We start from the raw sequence: 17,329 nt of genomic DNA on the forward strand, positions 1-17,329 counted from the left end.
TCTCTCGCATTCCGTTGCTTCCTCCAGCGGCCCGATCCAGCCACGACCCTACCGAAACCGCTCCATCGGTTTCCGGATTAACGGAAATCGATACGTTTCGATTCTAACGATCGATCCTCTATATCATCGATTTGACGATCTTCTTAGATTAGTTAGATTAGACTCTCGATGCGTAGACTGCGGATTTTTACGTATTTAGGATAAAATTTGAGAGCGCAAAACTGCACGCAATGCGCGTAGTATGAGAAAGTGTTAGGTTGTCTCAGAACTTTCTTTCTATTGGAATGAAATGGGTTGCGAATTATGTTTAGGACGTTTTGTTCTGTTGGAACAAAATGGGCCATACGTAATTCGATAAAATAACACGAACAATGTCGTGCTTCTATTATTTTCTTAACTTTCGGGATAACCTAATGTACAAAACATGCAAAGTATAGTGCTTTCTACAGCAGTAGAAATTTGAAGTTTCACAAAATAGACAGAATATGGAGAAATATATAAAATATCTAAAGTATACTATTTTCTATAATACTTGGTATTTGGAATTGTACAAAATCACACAGAATGAAGAAATATATAAAGTGTCCAAAGTATAGTGATTTGTGTAATAGTAGGTATTTGAAATTATACAAAATGGACAGAATATGGAAAAGTATATAAAATATCTAAAGTATACTACTTTCCATAATACTTGGTATTTGGAATTGTACAAAATCACACAGTATGAAGAAATATATAAAATATCCAGAGTATAGTTGTACTACTTTGTAGATAATGCTAATGCTTGGTGGGTAAAACAACTTCCCACTCGAGTTCTACTTTTCTAATTACATTCTCGAAAATATGAACTTGAATAAGAGTTCGCGGTTTATTGATGTATCTAGATGACTCTATATGTTAATAGGAATATGGTTCTGTATATTAGTATCTTTGGATGAATTTATACAATAGGGCAGTTTCTGATATTTAATACAAATCAAATGTTTTTCGTTTCTTTTATTTTGAGTTTATCGTATTCGTAAAGCTGTTATATGCGTCGTATAACGTAAGATTTTAATTGCTGTAAAATTAACCAGTCAACATTCTACTATTTATGATTGATAGTGTAATGTTGAAGGAAAGGAAGTTCAATGTTGAAAATCGTATATAGTAGAATTGTAATTGACTAAATTAACAAGATCAAATTTTTACAGGCAGAATCGAAGCAATGAAATTTAAATAGAGATTTGTTTCATTCTCTAATTACTATAAGGAGTAGTTTAGTTTCAACATTCTGTATCTTGCGTATTTAAATTTCTCGTAAGTGCATAAACCTTTGCAGTCTATTTATAGCTCGGAAATTATGTGCATACCAAATAAAAGTATTAATAGCTATTGTATTAAACATTTTTTTATCTGTTGTGTATTCTGGGATATTTACATATAGTAGTGGTTACATCTACAGTGCCATGCAGGCAAATGCTTATAGTATATTCAATTAATCGTATAATAAATATTTTTCTAAAGCTTTTTTTGTAAAGCGCTCTAATAATTTCGAATAATACTTAGAGAAAATAATATAATAATATTTACAGTAATATTTGCTGCAATGACGTACAATCACCATCGATATTACCATATATAACTATAGATAGAAAGTCGAAACAGGAAGAAAAAGCATGAAAATGATAATAGTTTAATAATTGTTCGTACATTCGTACGTTCTTTCGCAACCTGAAAAGTATTATTGTCTGGAACAGAAATTAATTCATAGAAATAAAGTTAAACGATTGCAAACGATGATACTCATTAGGAATAGAATTATACGCTCTTTAATGCTTGTTAGCTTCTGTAAACTCATTGCTGAGTCGTATTGACTGAATTGCTACTTGTAGTATTAAGGTCGGCTCGTTTCTCAATCTCACATGGGAGAAGCTTGTGTCCGATACGGGTTTTATAGGTGGGTTTTCTTCTACATACATATATGTATAGGATGAAGAATTACAGAATCGTTATATTGTTATATAGATAATTGTGTGGTATGGGAATGGCGATTTGAAGTAACAGCGGAATAATGTATTTACTATGTAGCGATGGATAAGAATGGAAAAGAGAGAAACGCAAAACGCGTGTATTTAAGAGGATAAATATCTCAATTGCGATTAGTTTTGTTCATTCGTTTACGTTGATACGATGATTTTATTTGATCACGTTCCCCAGTTTTTTTATATTCCTATCCATATTTATGTCTATATTTTTGGATTAACGGAGCAGATTTACTTTGAACTTTGTCGGTATTGGATTTCTATTTTAGAATTTCTATAAAATTGTTAACCGCGATAATAACAAACGAACTACAAACAGGTAGATTATCGTTCAAAGGGTACATTTTTAACGACTTTTGTTATAGCTGTATGAATCGAATGTACGCTGATTTATGAGATTTTTTTTTTTGTACGTATAAATGAAATGCGAAAACACGATGAAACTAAAGGCTCGAATGTTTGTAATTCGAATTACATGTCTTAACGCCATTACACAAAATTCCATGTTACAGAATAAAATACGCTAGCCATGTTTTGATTCTAAATTTATCTACACTACGGTAAATATTTTCTTACCAGCCTCTTACAAAGATCTCGATCAACACGGATCAAAGAACAAATTTAAACGAAATTTCATCCTTGGCAGCCCGAAACTTTCTTTCCACGTTCGTTACGTAACACTTATCGTATCATTGGAAAATCGAAATTTCGCTTAATTTGCATTAATATACCGTCGTAGATCTATTTCTCGGAAAAATCAATTTTCAATCCTCGATTATTCGCTCTGTTATTAATTTGTATCATAAACAAAGTTCCAGTACCAATAAAGATACACTATCATTCTCACACATAAATCTTAGATCTTGTCTCCTTGGAAACCTAGTTCACCTATCATTATGACCCACTTGCAAATAAAAGATTGCCTCAATAGAAAAAAGTGAAAACGCGTGGTAGGAAAATTGAAAAGTTCAAACGAAGCACAAATAGCAAACACAAAGTTCTATATAACGTAACACGGGCTCTCGTTTCCCTAGAAATTGCTTCACTTGTCGTCATAGCTGACTCGCAAACAAAAAAATCATTCCAGTAGGAAAATTGAAACGTCTTATAAGAAGAATAAGAAGCTCGTTGAACGCACGAACGAAAAGTACAAAGTTCTACGCATATATAGTGCAACATAGTATTAGTAAAGATATACTATCATTCTCACACACGAGTCTTGGATCTCGTCTCTTCGATTCACTTATTTTCTGCAACTATTTCACTTATCGTCAGACTGCGGATATTTATGCAAATAAATATCTTCGTAAACATAATCTGACAAATTTTTATATAGAAAACTGTTCTATCAAATATTCTGAAAAGTATCGTACTTTCGATGTTGCGTGTATTTCTGCGCGTTACGCGCATTATTCGATATTACTGCGAATCCGCGGTCTATTTATCATCGTGACACAATCGCAAATGCCAAGTGTCATTCCGAGACGCGTGATGAAAAAATAGAGAAAGTGGAAAAGGTGAGAAATAAAAGATGAATCGTGTAAGTGGAAAATACGTTTTAGGCAGTTCCTGTTTGTTAACAGTTCCATCGGTGTACAAATTTCACCGCGAGATGCTTGTGTTACAAAACGCGGAGACGGGATCGAGGACAATCAGTGTACAAATATTTACTCGTCGATAACGAATAAATTGACACGTAAACTTGGCAACTCATTACCACCGCGTTGATCGCGAGCAAATACGTTTATGTACGTGTTTGCAGAACGGTTTCGATCGACTCGGTGCACCTTCCAAAGGAGAAACGAAATTCCATGCCGATGTCACGACACCTGTCATTAAACGCGTAGTCGTTCTCTGCTAACCGATAATGTCATCGTTAAATTTGCAGCAGTCGCAAATTTGCCGATCGATCGGTGGAAGGACCGTCGTTCCGGTTAACTTTCAAGGTGAACGAACATATGAATTATTAGCTTATTACCATCCTCTTCTTTCTTTTCTTCCTGTTCTGACGTACGATGTAACCAGTACCGTAAGACACTTTTTCTCTCCCCCTCTCTCTTTTGTATCGAGGAAGAGTGTTACGTGGCGTTGTATCGAAATATTTGTACACCGGCAATTATGTCACTGATACGTGACCAAACATCATCGACACGTAGCTGGCCGATGGATGAGAGTGTACAGGCAGATTTGAAAACATTGTGCCGTGGAAAATTTCAGCAGCGAGCTTCAGATTCGAATTTTGACAATGACGTGACTCACTCTGGTTTCACCAAATGGAAAGACTTTTGATGTTTCGCGAGACTTTTTATACGTAACATTGGAATGCGAGATCGCACTATCGATAAGGATTCTTCTGCTTTATCTTCAAACTTGAAACGTTTTTGCAGCGATAGGATGCGAAAGACACACTTGGATCGAAAATAACCGAAAAAAAACGGATTTAAAATGAGGTTGGGGCGATGAAAATGGGAGAAAAATAAATGGAAATAAAAGATAAAATAATACTTCAAGAAATAGAAGTTTTTCAGAAAAATATCAAAATTCTATCGAACCTGTTTCGACTGTAAGTTTATTCGACGTTCTATGTATAAACGTATAAACAGCGATTTTTCATTTCTACTAAAATTCTACGTTTCTACGCGAAATTCTACCTTTGACAAGAGCCAAAAATAACATCCGAGGCTACAAGAAAGAAGTTACTACAATATCTTACCATACACCAAGCATTCATCCTACCGTTACCGTCTTATTTATTTTGTTTATTCTAAGATATTAATACTAATCGCAAGTTCTCGCTCGCCTTGCATTTACATCAAATTTCTGACAAGCTATCGTCGATATAAATTTCTTTGCATTTGGTGAACTATAATATCGAATAACGAACGATTATTCCTCTTTCTCGTTCTTCAACTTTGGCGAAATAAATTCGCCTGGAACGAACAGCGAACGAGCGAAACTATGAGGCCGAACCGAGCTACGTGACGCATATTGGGACCGAGGATATTTCCATGAAATCCCTCCTAAAAATACTTGACGGATGTTGAATCTCTCGGCTACGTTTCTCCTTTTGCTACTGTTACTGCCTCCTAGCTCTGTTAGCGGCAGGAAATGCTTCTCCCGTAGGAACGAGCCGCTGGAATTCCAGAAGAATGCGACCGCCCTCTTGTCCGACTTGTTGTCCTCTGACGTCATCCTCTCTTTTAGTCAATGAATCCCGTCTGAACACGGGTCTGTACCTAAAACGATTAGTCCTTCGACGATCTTGCAAACACCGGAATCAGAAATCTGCTGGAAAAAATGTCTTGCCACGAAATGAGAAAACTTGCAGCCCTTTCCTGTTTCGTTCTTATAGAAGTTGCATCGTCCTGTGTAGCGCTTTGTTGTTTCTTCAGATACAATGATTCACATTTATTTATTTGAATTTGAAATTTGCTTATCGCAGAAAATTTGTCGCCAACATATCGTGCCTGGCACACGAAACTTTAACGTATTTCATCATTTCGTTAGCACCGTGATAACGACGATCGTATCGATGATACGATTACAGCGATGGAATTTAAAAACAGTCTTGAAATGTACGTAAAAGTTGGTAGACTTTATTTCAAACGTACGCTTCACGAGAAAATAGTATGTACAGCTCGTCTGTGTTTTTTAATTTTGCGGATAGTCAATGAGCTAAGTCATACATTTCCGAAGAATTGAATATCACTCGTGTGCTTGAGTAATGAAATTAAGAAACGTACAAGCGCAGTTTCCGATGAATTTAATATCTGGCAGGTTCGAACGTCTCGTAATGTGTATTTGTTTCGAAATTTAGCAACTTGTTCGTGATAGTCGTATCGCGTCACATGCTACAGAAAATCTTTCGCGTAACACGTAGTGTATCCTGCAGGAAGAGTTTCTCTAATTGTTCAAATAACTTCGCGCGTCTTGTAATTGAAAATATTATAAATAACTCGATGTTTCAAGTCAAGTTGTGTCGTGCAAGCTGTTACGAAGCAACGATTAAATATTTTTGGTTGGACGAATTAGTAAAACGTTTAAACAATATTAATAAATAATGCTACTTCGGCTGTCTCGTACGTATCGAAATGGTAGATAAACCATTGTAACTATGCAAAGTAAAATACTCGTGCCCACTGCTGGATTTTTTCATCGACGTCAAAAAAGCTTCGAGTCGCGTGATCCGGCTCATTTCACCACGTATAAAATTATGTGGCGTTACATCGTGCTCTTAATAACGCCTGTAACGATCTTTAAAGCAACGCCTTTAATGATGTTGAAAACAACGCCTTGGCTATGATACGAAGAAAGTATCCGGTCTTGTCGTGGAAATCTACGCGTGTGGTCCCGTTCGTGACATCGATTTGTGCATGGTATCACTATACGCTACTGACTGTAAGTATCGGAATACTCGTATTAGGATACATACATTGCACATACGTAGGTCACATATGTAGAAAAAAGTTAGAAAATTCTAACAAATATACTGCATTCTTGGCGTTTCTATTTGGTAATTTAGCATTTTATATCACGAGACACCATAAGGTATATAATACATCCGCAATGTAAGTAAAATATTAGGTTGTCCAGAAAGTGTCTATCTTTTACAGATACGTCTTTTACAACGATGCATCTTTATACAAACAGGGAACCTAATCTGTCGAACGTTGTGATTTTTATTTCGATGATCATATTCGATGAAATAATATAAAACGAAAAATGTGCATTCATTATTTCCTTATAAACGAAAGAAACTTTTACAGCGACCTAATAATAATAGAATTATAATAAATATTATCACGATAACGTGTGCATTTGTGGGTATTATCAATGATGCAAAAATGTACAGGGTGTACATAATACGTAAATCGACGACATCGACGACAAATATATCTAAATGACGATGAAACAAATCGCTGCACAGACTCTGTTTCTGCAGTTGTGTTGATAAAAGTACAACTATGTAGTATTGCGTTGAATTTACATTTAATATATTATCGCGTTTGTATAATATTTTATAGTTTATTATATATAATATTGGATTTGGTATTACACTTTAATATCGTTCAATCTGTACGAAGTAACGCATTTTGCAAGGAAACGATGAATATTCTGCTATTTATGGCTCACACTGTAAATCTTCAGAGATGTAAAATACGAACTACGGATGAAATAAAACAGTCCCCGATATACCGTATGGAGTTGCTTCTGGAATCGAAATTCCAAAGTACATAATTAATAATCAATGAAGTGGACGAACAAGAGTCGAACGAAGTTAGGAGTAGAATTTTTAACGCGGACAGATAATCCAGCCGTGGGTACGTGTCGCACACGTAGACACTCTTGGGTCTCGAGTCGAGATTGAAGATAGCATTCTTACAAGTGAATTACCAGTTGGCCGTTTCGAATGTTAAGTGAGAAACTCGCTGTTACGTTGACGATAAATGATCTGACCGCGACGGATTATGATTTTAGACGATACCGTCGGCTTGTTTGTGGTCGATGAACAGACAGTAGAATTTCCACGAGAATCGTGATTCACCAAGCCACAAATTCGTCGTCTCTGATCGTTTCTGTGCTCTGGGCTCTGGACGTCACGCGTTTCGGTATCCTCCGATGTTCTCGATCGCGTTGGATTCCTGCAAATTACTCGAGTCATTAATCATGCCTTGGCTAGTACCTGGTAGTACCTTGCAACGCATATCCTGTCACGGTGCGTGCATCGTGAAACGCGTTTTCGCAACGTACCGTCTTTTCTCGTCTATTATCGCGATTTTCATACAATTGCCACTGGTATCGCGATTTTGCTTCAAGATTAGGTTCACTTTTTCCGTATTATGCGTTGGCTTCTAACGATATCACTGCAATACTGGTTTTTAAGCTTCCTAAGGAAACGAACATTTTCAGCGAGTCAACGTTTTTCCTTCGAACCATTTCGAATATACGAAAAGTTTTAGTTAGTAATAACAAATCCATTAATATCGAATAAATGATTAATTACGCCAAATTAGACGTATTCTTCTTCGGTATTTTTAATTTCATTCCATTATGCCTTTTTATAAAACCATTAGACGAGATGTGCTTTTACTATTCATAATTGTATTCATAAACGTATGATTCTCCTTACAGACTGAAAGGTATTTGATCTTGAGAGATGAACAGCGTAATCTTCAACCCTTTCGCTATCGTATTCTCGAGATCGAAAGTAGTTTTGAACAACATATCAAGCGAGGAAAATGTAAGGAAAAATACATTGAAGTAATTTGTATAATTCAGTATGTAACTGCATAAATGGAAGTGTTTTTGTGTTACGGGGAATGATGAAGATATTTACACGCTTACCATGGAAAACCTTCGTACGTGCATATATTATGCGTCTTCTACAACATTTCTTCGGATTTGTTTCGAATTGTACATTGGAATAAAAATGAAATTGCAACATGTTTCGTATAGTATGCATAATATTGTATATTCGTAAAAGATTTTCACAGTGAACGTTCAAACATTTTCCTGAGTCAATGTATGTGCATCTATCTTTTCTTTTCTTTTTTTTTTTTTTTCTCTATAAATGTTCACTCGACGTTTAAAGGCGTATATGCACGCTCTTCTTATCAAAAGGGTTAAAGGCTAATCACTTACTTCTGTTAATAAAATAATCAGCGTTGCAAAACTGTAGTAGAATTTTACGATGTTGCCATACTGAAATAAATAAGCGCTGAAAACTTCGTTACGACAATTTCTATAGAAATTGCAACTAAAAATAACCGAGCAAATGAGAATATTTCCGCAATAAAGAGGTTTCGCCAACCCTCCTGGCCGGGATCTATAAATCGACGATTTAGAAAATCGTAGACGATTTCTGTATCACATGTATAATATTAATTCTTTTTATCATTAATAGATCGTCGTTTGATAATCGTCGAACGTTACTGGAAAATGCGTCATATGCAAAATAATTACATCGCAAGCGTAATGTTGTGTACGTTAACTTTTATAAACAGTATAAAACTCTAAGCAAGTGGTGTGTGCAGTTATCGTTTGCGATAGATGCAGTTATCTTTCTTGGGTCATTGATGGTCCATCAAGTGCATGTTTATCTTCTACGATTGTAAAACGTTGTATACTAGAAAACGCGTAAAAGTAGATTCTTGATCGCGAGGAAACTATCGGAAACTAGTAAACATTGTTTTCAACAAAACACAATGTTTAGAAGGAAAGAATAGGAAAAATGACTAGCGCGACGTTTCTTTCAAGACTGAAACCGAATGATAAAATATAGAAATTCCTCGGTCTCGTTAAAATTTCTGGCTAATAAAAATAAATACTCGACATGCTTCTACCACTTAACTTAGATAACGAACAGAATTTATCGTATTAGAAATATAACATCGACACTACGAGCTAATCGCAATCTATCGCAATGTATTTCAAACAATGAAAAACATATCTCTGCTGCCGTGTAATTTGTCTAATTAACGAAATTTATCGTAATAGAAATACGCGTAACATCGTCGATACCACGATCTAATCGTAATTCATCGACATTGACAACTTCGTCGTTCATCTTTTATTCTCAACGCGACGCGAGAAAAGAAAAGAAGGTATTTGAAAAGAAAAAAAAAAGAACAGAGATATTCTTTCAGGCGAGGCGATTGGAAAGGACGAGCGAGAAAATCCATCGATACCATTAATCATTGTATTTTGCATTTCCCATCGGCTATTGCATTGCCCATGGCAATTTCGATGGTCACGGTTCTACTTCGTGTCGTAACGTTCTCGTGATAAACACACACGTACACGTATGCACGAGTTTGCATCATACGTTTCTAGGAACGTTCATAACGTTTTCCTCTTTCTTCCACGCCGTCCATAAATAAGACGCGGATCCGTAGCGTCGCGATCGGAATATTCGCGTTTCGAACCGCGACAGAGCATTCCAAACTCGCTTCTATCTCGCCGAGATGTTAGTTAGCACTCCATTACCGATTCTTCGAAGCGGTCGCGGTGTTTGGTTTTCTGGTCAGTTCGAGATTCGAACTTATAAATAGGACGCGCGCTTCTATATCGAGGCGGACACGTTTCATCCCCTTGGTTTAACCCGTTGTAACTAGTTCCAGATGGGACAGAGCAGCGTTTAGAATCGCTCCCGTTGCAACGCTCTCCGCCTGTACCATCGTGTTCGAAGCTTGTTTCGTTGGGTCTTTTGCATCGTGTCACTTATTTCCAATTAAGCCTATTCGTTTAGCGTTTTCGTGGCAATCAAAGAAATTAGAAATCGGTATCCTTCTTCTCGTGATACTGTTCTTCTTTCACCAATGATGCGATCCTCTTCGCGAGATTTTGGTCCGCAAATTGCGGCAGTGCTCGTTTGTTCCGCTAGGATTTTCGCATTGTGCGCAGCATTTCCGATCGTGTCTTCTCTTTGATTCTCGGTTCCTTGGAAAAGAAAGAGACGATGGTACAAGTAACCGTCTGGTAATACGTACAATTTTGCAAATGTCACTTCAGCGCGGTATTTTCGTCTGCAAATTGTGAGAGCGAGAGATCTTTGACGAAACGTGGTTTGAAAATTGCACGCGCTTCTCTTCGTGCAATGGAAAGTTACTTTTAAAGCGCGGTTATTAGAGACTAAGCGTAGGCTATTCTTGTTATCAAATGGAAAGAAATCGGCAGATTTTTAAACGACATCGAAGACGTAAATTAGGTAACGTTCGAATTTCTGCATTCTTTCGTACTTATTAATTCGATGTATCGTTTTATTACTATCTTTCGATAATTTAAATAATAATGTGACTTTTGATATTTCCATGCTATAAGATGGTTATCTATAACCGAAGGATAGATAAGATAAAAAAAAAAACAAGAAATACCGTTGAAACAACTTTATCGAGAATATAAAGTTAGTTGTTTTATCAGGCACTGGCAGAAACTGAGCAAAGTCTGAACTGGAAAATAATTTTCTTATTTTTATTTATATAGCACGGAATATGAAAACGGACAATGAGATGTTTATCTTCATCGCTATGAGAATAAGGAAATCCAACCATTCGATCGATTCAGATAGTTTGCTGCTCGCTCACTCGCTATGCATGACTTTGCTTTAGTAATTCAGACGCAAACGGAAATTTGCATTAATCGTAAATCCAGATAAGTTACGCTAATCAAAAGTAAGAACATACGTATGTACATCGTAATACGTTTGAACGTGACTATGACGTTTGATGACATATCTTTCCCTTTTTTCTTCATAAATCGCAATAAATCATGCTGTAAAAAAAAAATTAGCTCAGACCAATAATAATATAAAGAAAAAAGCATAAAATTAGTTCTATGTTGTCGTATTTATGTGACAGCGTAATCGGAGATAATTATTTCCGGGTTTTTTTTTTCTCTAAGTCGTAAACTTGTTACAGGAAAATTAGCTTAGATAAACAGCAAAAGCAAAAAGTACGGATAGACAAAAAGAATATGAAATCAGTTCTATTTTAACACATAGCCAGAAACGTATAACGAGTTCGATAAAGTCTAGAAGCTTTAGTTCTTCGAATTAAACGATTGTTTTATAAAAATACATAATTTTAATGCACACGAGTACAACATGAAATACGTGAGTGATACGTTCGATCGTCCAAGACTTTTTATTTAGACAATTTTCAGAATGGCCAATACGATCAAGCAGTAGAAATGGTAAACGACGTATGTAAGTACCGGAAGTGAAGGTTTCCGGTAGAAGCAAAACATATATATGTATTTCTGTTAATCTTGATTTTATTGAATAGTCGAGCGCTATAGGTTTTTTAACGTGAATGATTTTTACAAATTTGAATGAAAAATAGATGGCGAAATATATATACTGAATTAATGAAATTTATTTACATGTACATTATGCTTTCTTTTTTTTCAATTACGATCCTGTCGTAGCTCGATTTTGCGATAAGCTTAGAAACTAAGATAAATTGAGGAATTTTCTGAAAGCCTAGAATTCTATGATAAAAATATGTACAGGCAACCTCCAGTCAAATAGCCAGATTATTATAAAAATTTCCATTGATTCGGTAAATATAAAAGGACAAAATTTCATGACAGACTATTATAATTAAAAGTTCAAACATTTTTATAAATATTAAAAATTCCCAACTAGAGCATCATTTTATCTCACGTGCCCTTTTTCCACAAACTTGTTCCATGTGTTACAGTTGCATAACTTTCTCACGGTATTTTCCACGTACAAGTTACGTCATTTCCCATTAAAAAAATGTCGCCTAATTTGTTTGGCACTTACGTCATCCACTATATCAATTATCGATTATATTCTTTCGATATCATCGTACTATAGCCCGCGGCTCGTCTCATTCATCAAAATGAACGACACGTGAGTTTTCGTCTCAAAAGGCAAATGTTTGCCACGAAGTGACAGCTGAGAAGGAGAGAGAGAGAGAGAAAAAAAGAAAAAGAGTACGAAAGAGAGAAAAAGAGCGAAAGTAAGAACGATCCTGACACAAGGGAAGCTTCTAAAGGGGTTGCCGTTTATTTTCAGATCGCGCGCCCAGCGAAGGGGATCAACGTCGGTGCAAAAACAGCACACCCCTGCCTCTTCCCGGCTCCCTTACCACCAACGGAGAAGGTAACTATGTCCTCAAGGTTATACATACCCCTTTTCGTGTCTATCTCCGCCGTCTGAGGCGTATACGCGCGAAAGAAAACTCAGACTGCATAGAAAAGGAAGCCGCCAAGTGTCCCACTTCGTTTCCAGCTCGTTGATCTTAACCCTTGCAGCTTTAAGCCTCTGCTCTGCTGGTTTCGACGCGAGAAAACCATTTTAAAAGATCAATTATCCTTGTTATTAATATCTTGCATTGAGAATTTTTCTTCCATTCTTTCACCTTCTTTTTCCTTTTTCTTTTTCACATTTTCCTTCCAGTCTTTTTGACGAAGAAATTAGAGAATTTTTCTTCCACTCTTTCATCTTTTTTTTTCTTTTTCACATTTTCCTTCCAGTCTTTTTGACGAAGAAATTAGAGAATTTTTCTTCCACTCTCTCATCTTTTTTTTCTTTTTCTTTTTCACATTTTCCTTCCAGTCTTTTTGAAGAGGAAATTAGAGAATTTTTCTTCGACTCTCTCATCCTTTTTTTCCCCTTTTTCACATTTTCCTTCCAGTCTTTTTGACGAAGGAATTAGAGGATCGTAACGAGAGTGTTTGGTGTGATGTTATTAGTCGTTGGTCAACGAGGATACAAAGTGGGATATATTTAGACGGCGGAGAATATTATTGAACCTTGACGAGGGTATTTTGTTGTATTTTTTTCGTGTTTTCGTTCTTTCGAACTAATCGTTTGATTATTACGCGAATAAAATGAAACTCGGACACGTCATTGTTTGTAGTGGCGTAATAAACAAATGACGTATCTCTGACGCGTTTACGTGTCAAAGGTTTCGGGCTAGATGATTTAACGACGAGCTAAATTACTAACGATGGTAAAATTGACACGGCAGTTGTGAGCAAACCTCGTTTAAGAGGACGAACGATTAATGAAACGATTTTTAGATTCTACGTTGTAATATGTTTAAAGAGTATCTACGTTCGTAAACAGCGGGACAGAAATTTTAATTAAAGCGTTCTCTGTGCTTGGACTACAAAGAAACAGCAAATTCCGAAACGTAACTGGCCAAGATTAATATTTCAAGATGCTTCTCTTAGTCTCTTTATCTCGTCAAATTATTATCGTTAATGAAATGCAAAAAAAAAAAAAAAAATGTAGCGACTACATCGATAGAAAAACATGATAATAAATACCGGATTAGATAGTGTAAATCTTATTAGACGCAAATGTTGGATATTAATTTATGCAAATTTAGCCTAAATCGATCTTTTAAAGTATCTTCGGATTAACGCGTTTACGTTACACGCTGCGTGTAGCAAAAAGTCAATTAGAAATTCACTCGTCCACACGCGTACGTATCGACATTCTGAGAAGTTGTTCCGCTATTTCGCGAATCGTGTTCATTGACACGTTCCACCGTTTCGATCATGCAAACAGCCAATCCTAATCCTATGTTTTACGATTATTAGGTGTCTACATACGTTCGACTTATCTATTCGCCACTGTAACGTTGTATCACAAATGAATCAGTAATAATTTCTTTTCACAATCTTATCAGTCGGTTCCAATCTGTTGCAATTGACAATGACCGAATGATTTATTCTCTAAAGTAGTACGTAAGAGGAAATTATATACGTACTATATTCTGCTCATCACGTTTTCTGGTTCACGTTTTCCTTAGCTCGTTAATTAGAAGCTTGTGTAATAGGATGAAATTCAAAAGGAATGAAACACAGCAATTTCTGTTACGCCAACACGATATAATTTATTTTTTTACAAAAAAAAAAAAATTTTTTTTTTTTGACACAACACGTACGAAAGTGAGTGATTTTTCGTAATAAAGCTATTGACAGACTATGGACGATAGATTACCGACTAAGATAGAAATCTGAGAAATTCGAATAGAAACAGGTTTTCATAAATAGGTCACTCAATAAGTTTAACGATAGAACAATATCTACGATGCTTAATCATTGATCGAAGTGAAACTGAAATGACACGTGACGGAACGAAACTAATATTCTCACTTTAAATTTCATCGAACAAATTAATTCAAAGTAAAATTATTGAAACGTTAATAACCTATAAAACGTGTAAATAAGAATACTTTGGGACATCGTGCAACTCCTGAGACTCGAATGACGATCGAAATGATCTTGAAACTTATGAACAAAACCTTTTCGCTTCGCGAAATTTATTTCGTTTGAATAGTTCTCAAAAAATGTAACAGCGTGGGCCATCGGTGACCACGGCGGCAGTCAACGTGTTACGGGTTCGAATTACAGTTAGATACTTGTAACAGTCAGACGGCGATCGCGACGAAAATCATGTGAAAACGTAGAAACGGATGAAACAGTGGTTAATAGTTGGTCGAAGAAAAAATGTACACGGCGTAAATGCCGTTCATTAGGCTTAACGGTTGTTCGGTGGGTACATCGATCCCCCGGCTACGCCATTGGTCGATGGCTACGCCTATATCCACGTGGTTAACCTTGAACGATGCTACGAACGATTTCTTCTCTTCGTCTTTCGCCGCGTTTTTCACTTCCGTGTCGAAGAGAACAGAGCATCGGAAAGATTCCCGGCTGAACTGGTTTGCAAGTCCGCCAGCACTCTTTCTATTCGAGAGAAAGGAAGACAGAGATCTTTAAAAGAATTACTGACCGGGATACGGCAAAAATTCATCGCAGAAAAGTCGTCGTCGAATCGGTGGCGATCGCGACCCTGCTACCTGTTGTATATTTCAGAAGGATGCGTTTTTACCGGATGTTAATTTCTCGGAAGAATAGAATATCGTTGCGGGAACTTGCGAGGAATCGATCGTGCTGTATCGAGATCGCGTTTTCTTCAGATTCTTCCATCGACTTCAAAGAATTCTCGCCAAACGTCGAACGCCTCGGTTCGGTGCAGTCGAATCCCTGTTGCAGCTTGAATTAATTACGATACGAGTGAGCAAATTGTTCTCGTAGGAGAGAAGATCGTTCGTTTTGTATCGTTTTATAGATGTTGACGTTAGATGGTATTAGAAGTTCGCGGATAAAAATGTAACAATTTCTTTATCGTCGTTACGCGGCCTCTCTTGTATGGGGCAAATACAGAGGGGCGTACAGCAACAGCCCACCCTCTGTCGTTCCCCTAGGTCAAGTTCCACCCATTCATCCATCACACCATTAAATGATCGATTTTGTTTTCCCGTGTATTTTCCCTCTTTACGAACGTGCACTTAATTCGTCAAGGGAAGTTAGCTACTCGATAATAATAATTATTTATCGTTTTATCTTCTTTATCATCGTGACGTCATCCGAGCTTGTTTTATTCTTAATGAAAATTCCTAAACGTCTAATAATTGGATGGTGAATTTGGAACAAACAGACGCCTAAGTATAGACATTCGTCTGTTGTCTGAATATCGTAGCGAATAGTGTTGCGAATTCTCGACTAAGGAGCAACCGGTCAGGTCAAACCGATCGGTCGATATCGCGTACCTCGAATGACTTAAAGCTCAAGGTGGAGGAGGTTTAATAGATCGAGTGTTCTAGCATTGTATTTGCACTTGCTGTATAAAAGTAGCGTGTGACGTTATGAACACGGCGGTGATAGGATCTTGTTGGGAATGAAGTATTTCACTTTTACGGTACGATGTCTGATGACGAACTGTCTTCCTACGTTGCTGGTTCTCCCAACCAGCCGTTGAGTTTCGTCTGTCCATCGTGCCCTTCTGGCTGGTCCTTTCCCGGGGTTTCTTACCTGACCTCGGAGTCATTAGGTTTACAGCTCGGGAAGGACATGTAGTTGGGAATTTGCTGAAGAAGGGAATGGGCCTGTCCGTGCCATAAACGGACGGCTACTCAAACTTCCGAACAAATAGTTTACTTCGAATATTATGTAAATTTTCGCACATTTAAATTTTCCACAAATACGTGGGTGTTCTATTCACTCGGATAATAACAATTCGACAATCTCAACTTTTGCTAACGTTTCCATATGATTTTGACGAAAGATGGACAACGAGACGAAAGCATCGATTTAATTCCTGTTTTCTTGAAACCTTACCGCACGTACTATCTTTAATTTCTCTTTTCGTCGTACTCATCCACGAGAAGCTGGAACATATCGCGCCAGCAACAACCCCTGGCAATATTACGCCAACGTTTCTCCCCTCCGTCATTCGCTTCAATAAAATCACAGGCATCGAAGCGTGAAACCGCAACGGGGCAACCCCACAGCTACAATAAACCACCCCAATTCCGCTAATCACGTTGGATTTTCCCGCGCTATTTCGCATCCTCCGCGTTACACGGTTGGTTCAGCACGCGCCGATGCAAAGCCCCGATTACGCGGAACGAGGGATTAGCTTAGACGCGAGGCTGCTCACAAGGTCAAAGATCGGCATCCTTGCCGGCGATTAAACGCTCACGACGCACGGCTGCATAATTCCGAGCAATATCGCAGCCGCTCTAAAAATACGCGACACGACCCGCAACAGAAAAACTCTTTTTTCATTGCCTTTTCTTCCTCTCTCTCTCTGTCTCTGTCGACTCTCGTCTCTCCTCTTCTCTTCTCTGCTCTTCTCTTCTTCTTGCCATCGCGACAAGGCGTACAGTGTCTTATTATACGAGGCACGAGTACGTATTTACGCGAGAAGGAAAGCGCGCGCGGATGCTCGAAGAAATTTCCTTTAGCGTGCGCGTTCCAGCGAG

At 37.3% G+C, this 17,329-nt stretch overlaps 1 protein-coding gene across 1 annotated transcript in view; it reads left to right on the forward strand.

Annotated features, from left to right (window-relative positions):
* LOC100742914 (mothers against decapentaplegic homolog 6) overlaps positions 1-17,329 on the forward strand; it is a 106,881-nt gene that overhangs the window by 32,793 nt on the left and 56,759 nt on the right. The window contains 1 exon segment of the mRNA XM_024370077.2: positions 12,565-12,651. Coding sequence (XP_024225845.1) covers positions 12,565-12,651 — 87 coding nt within the window.

Source organism: Bombus impatiens, unplaced genomic scaffold (assembly GCF_000188095.3).
Source record: "Bombus impatiens unplaced genomic scaffold, BIMP_2.2 scf_0664, whole genome shotgun sequence".
NCBI lineage: Eukaryota > Metazoa > Arthropoda > Insecta > Hymenoptera > Apidae > Bombus > Bombus impatiens.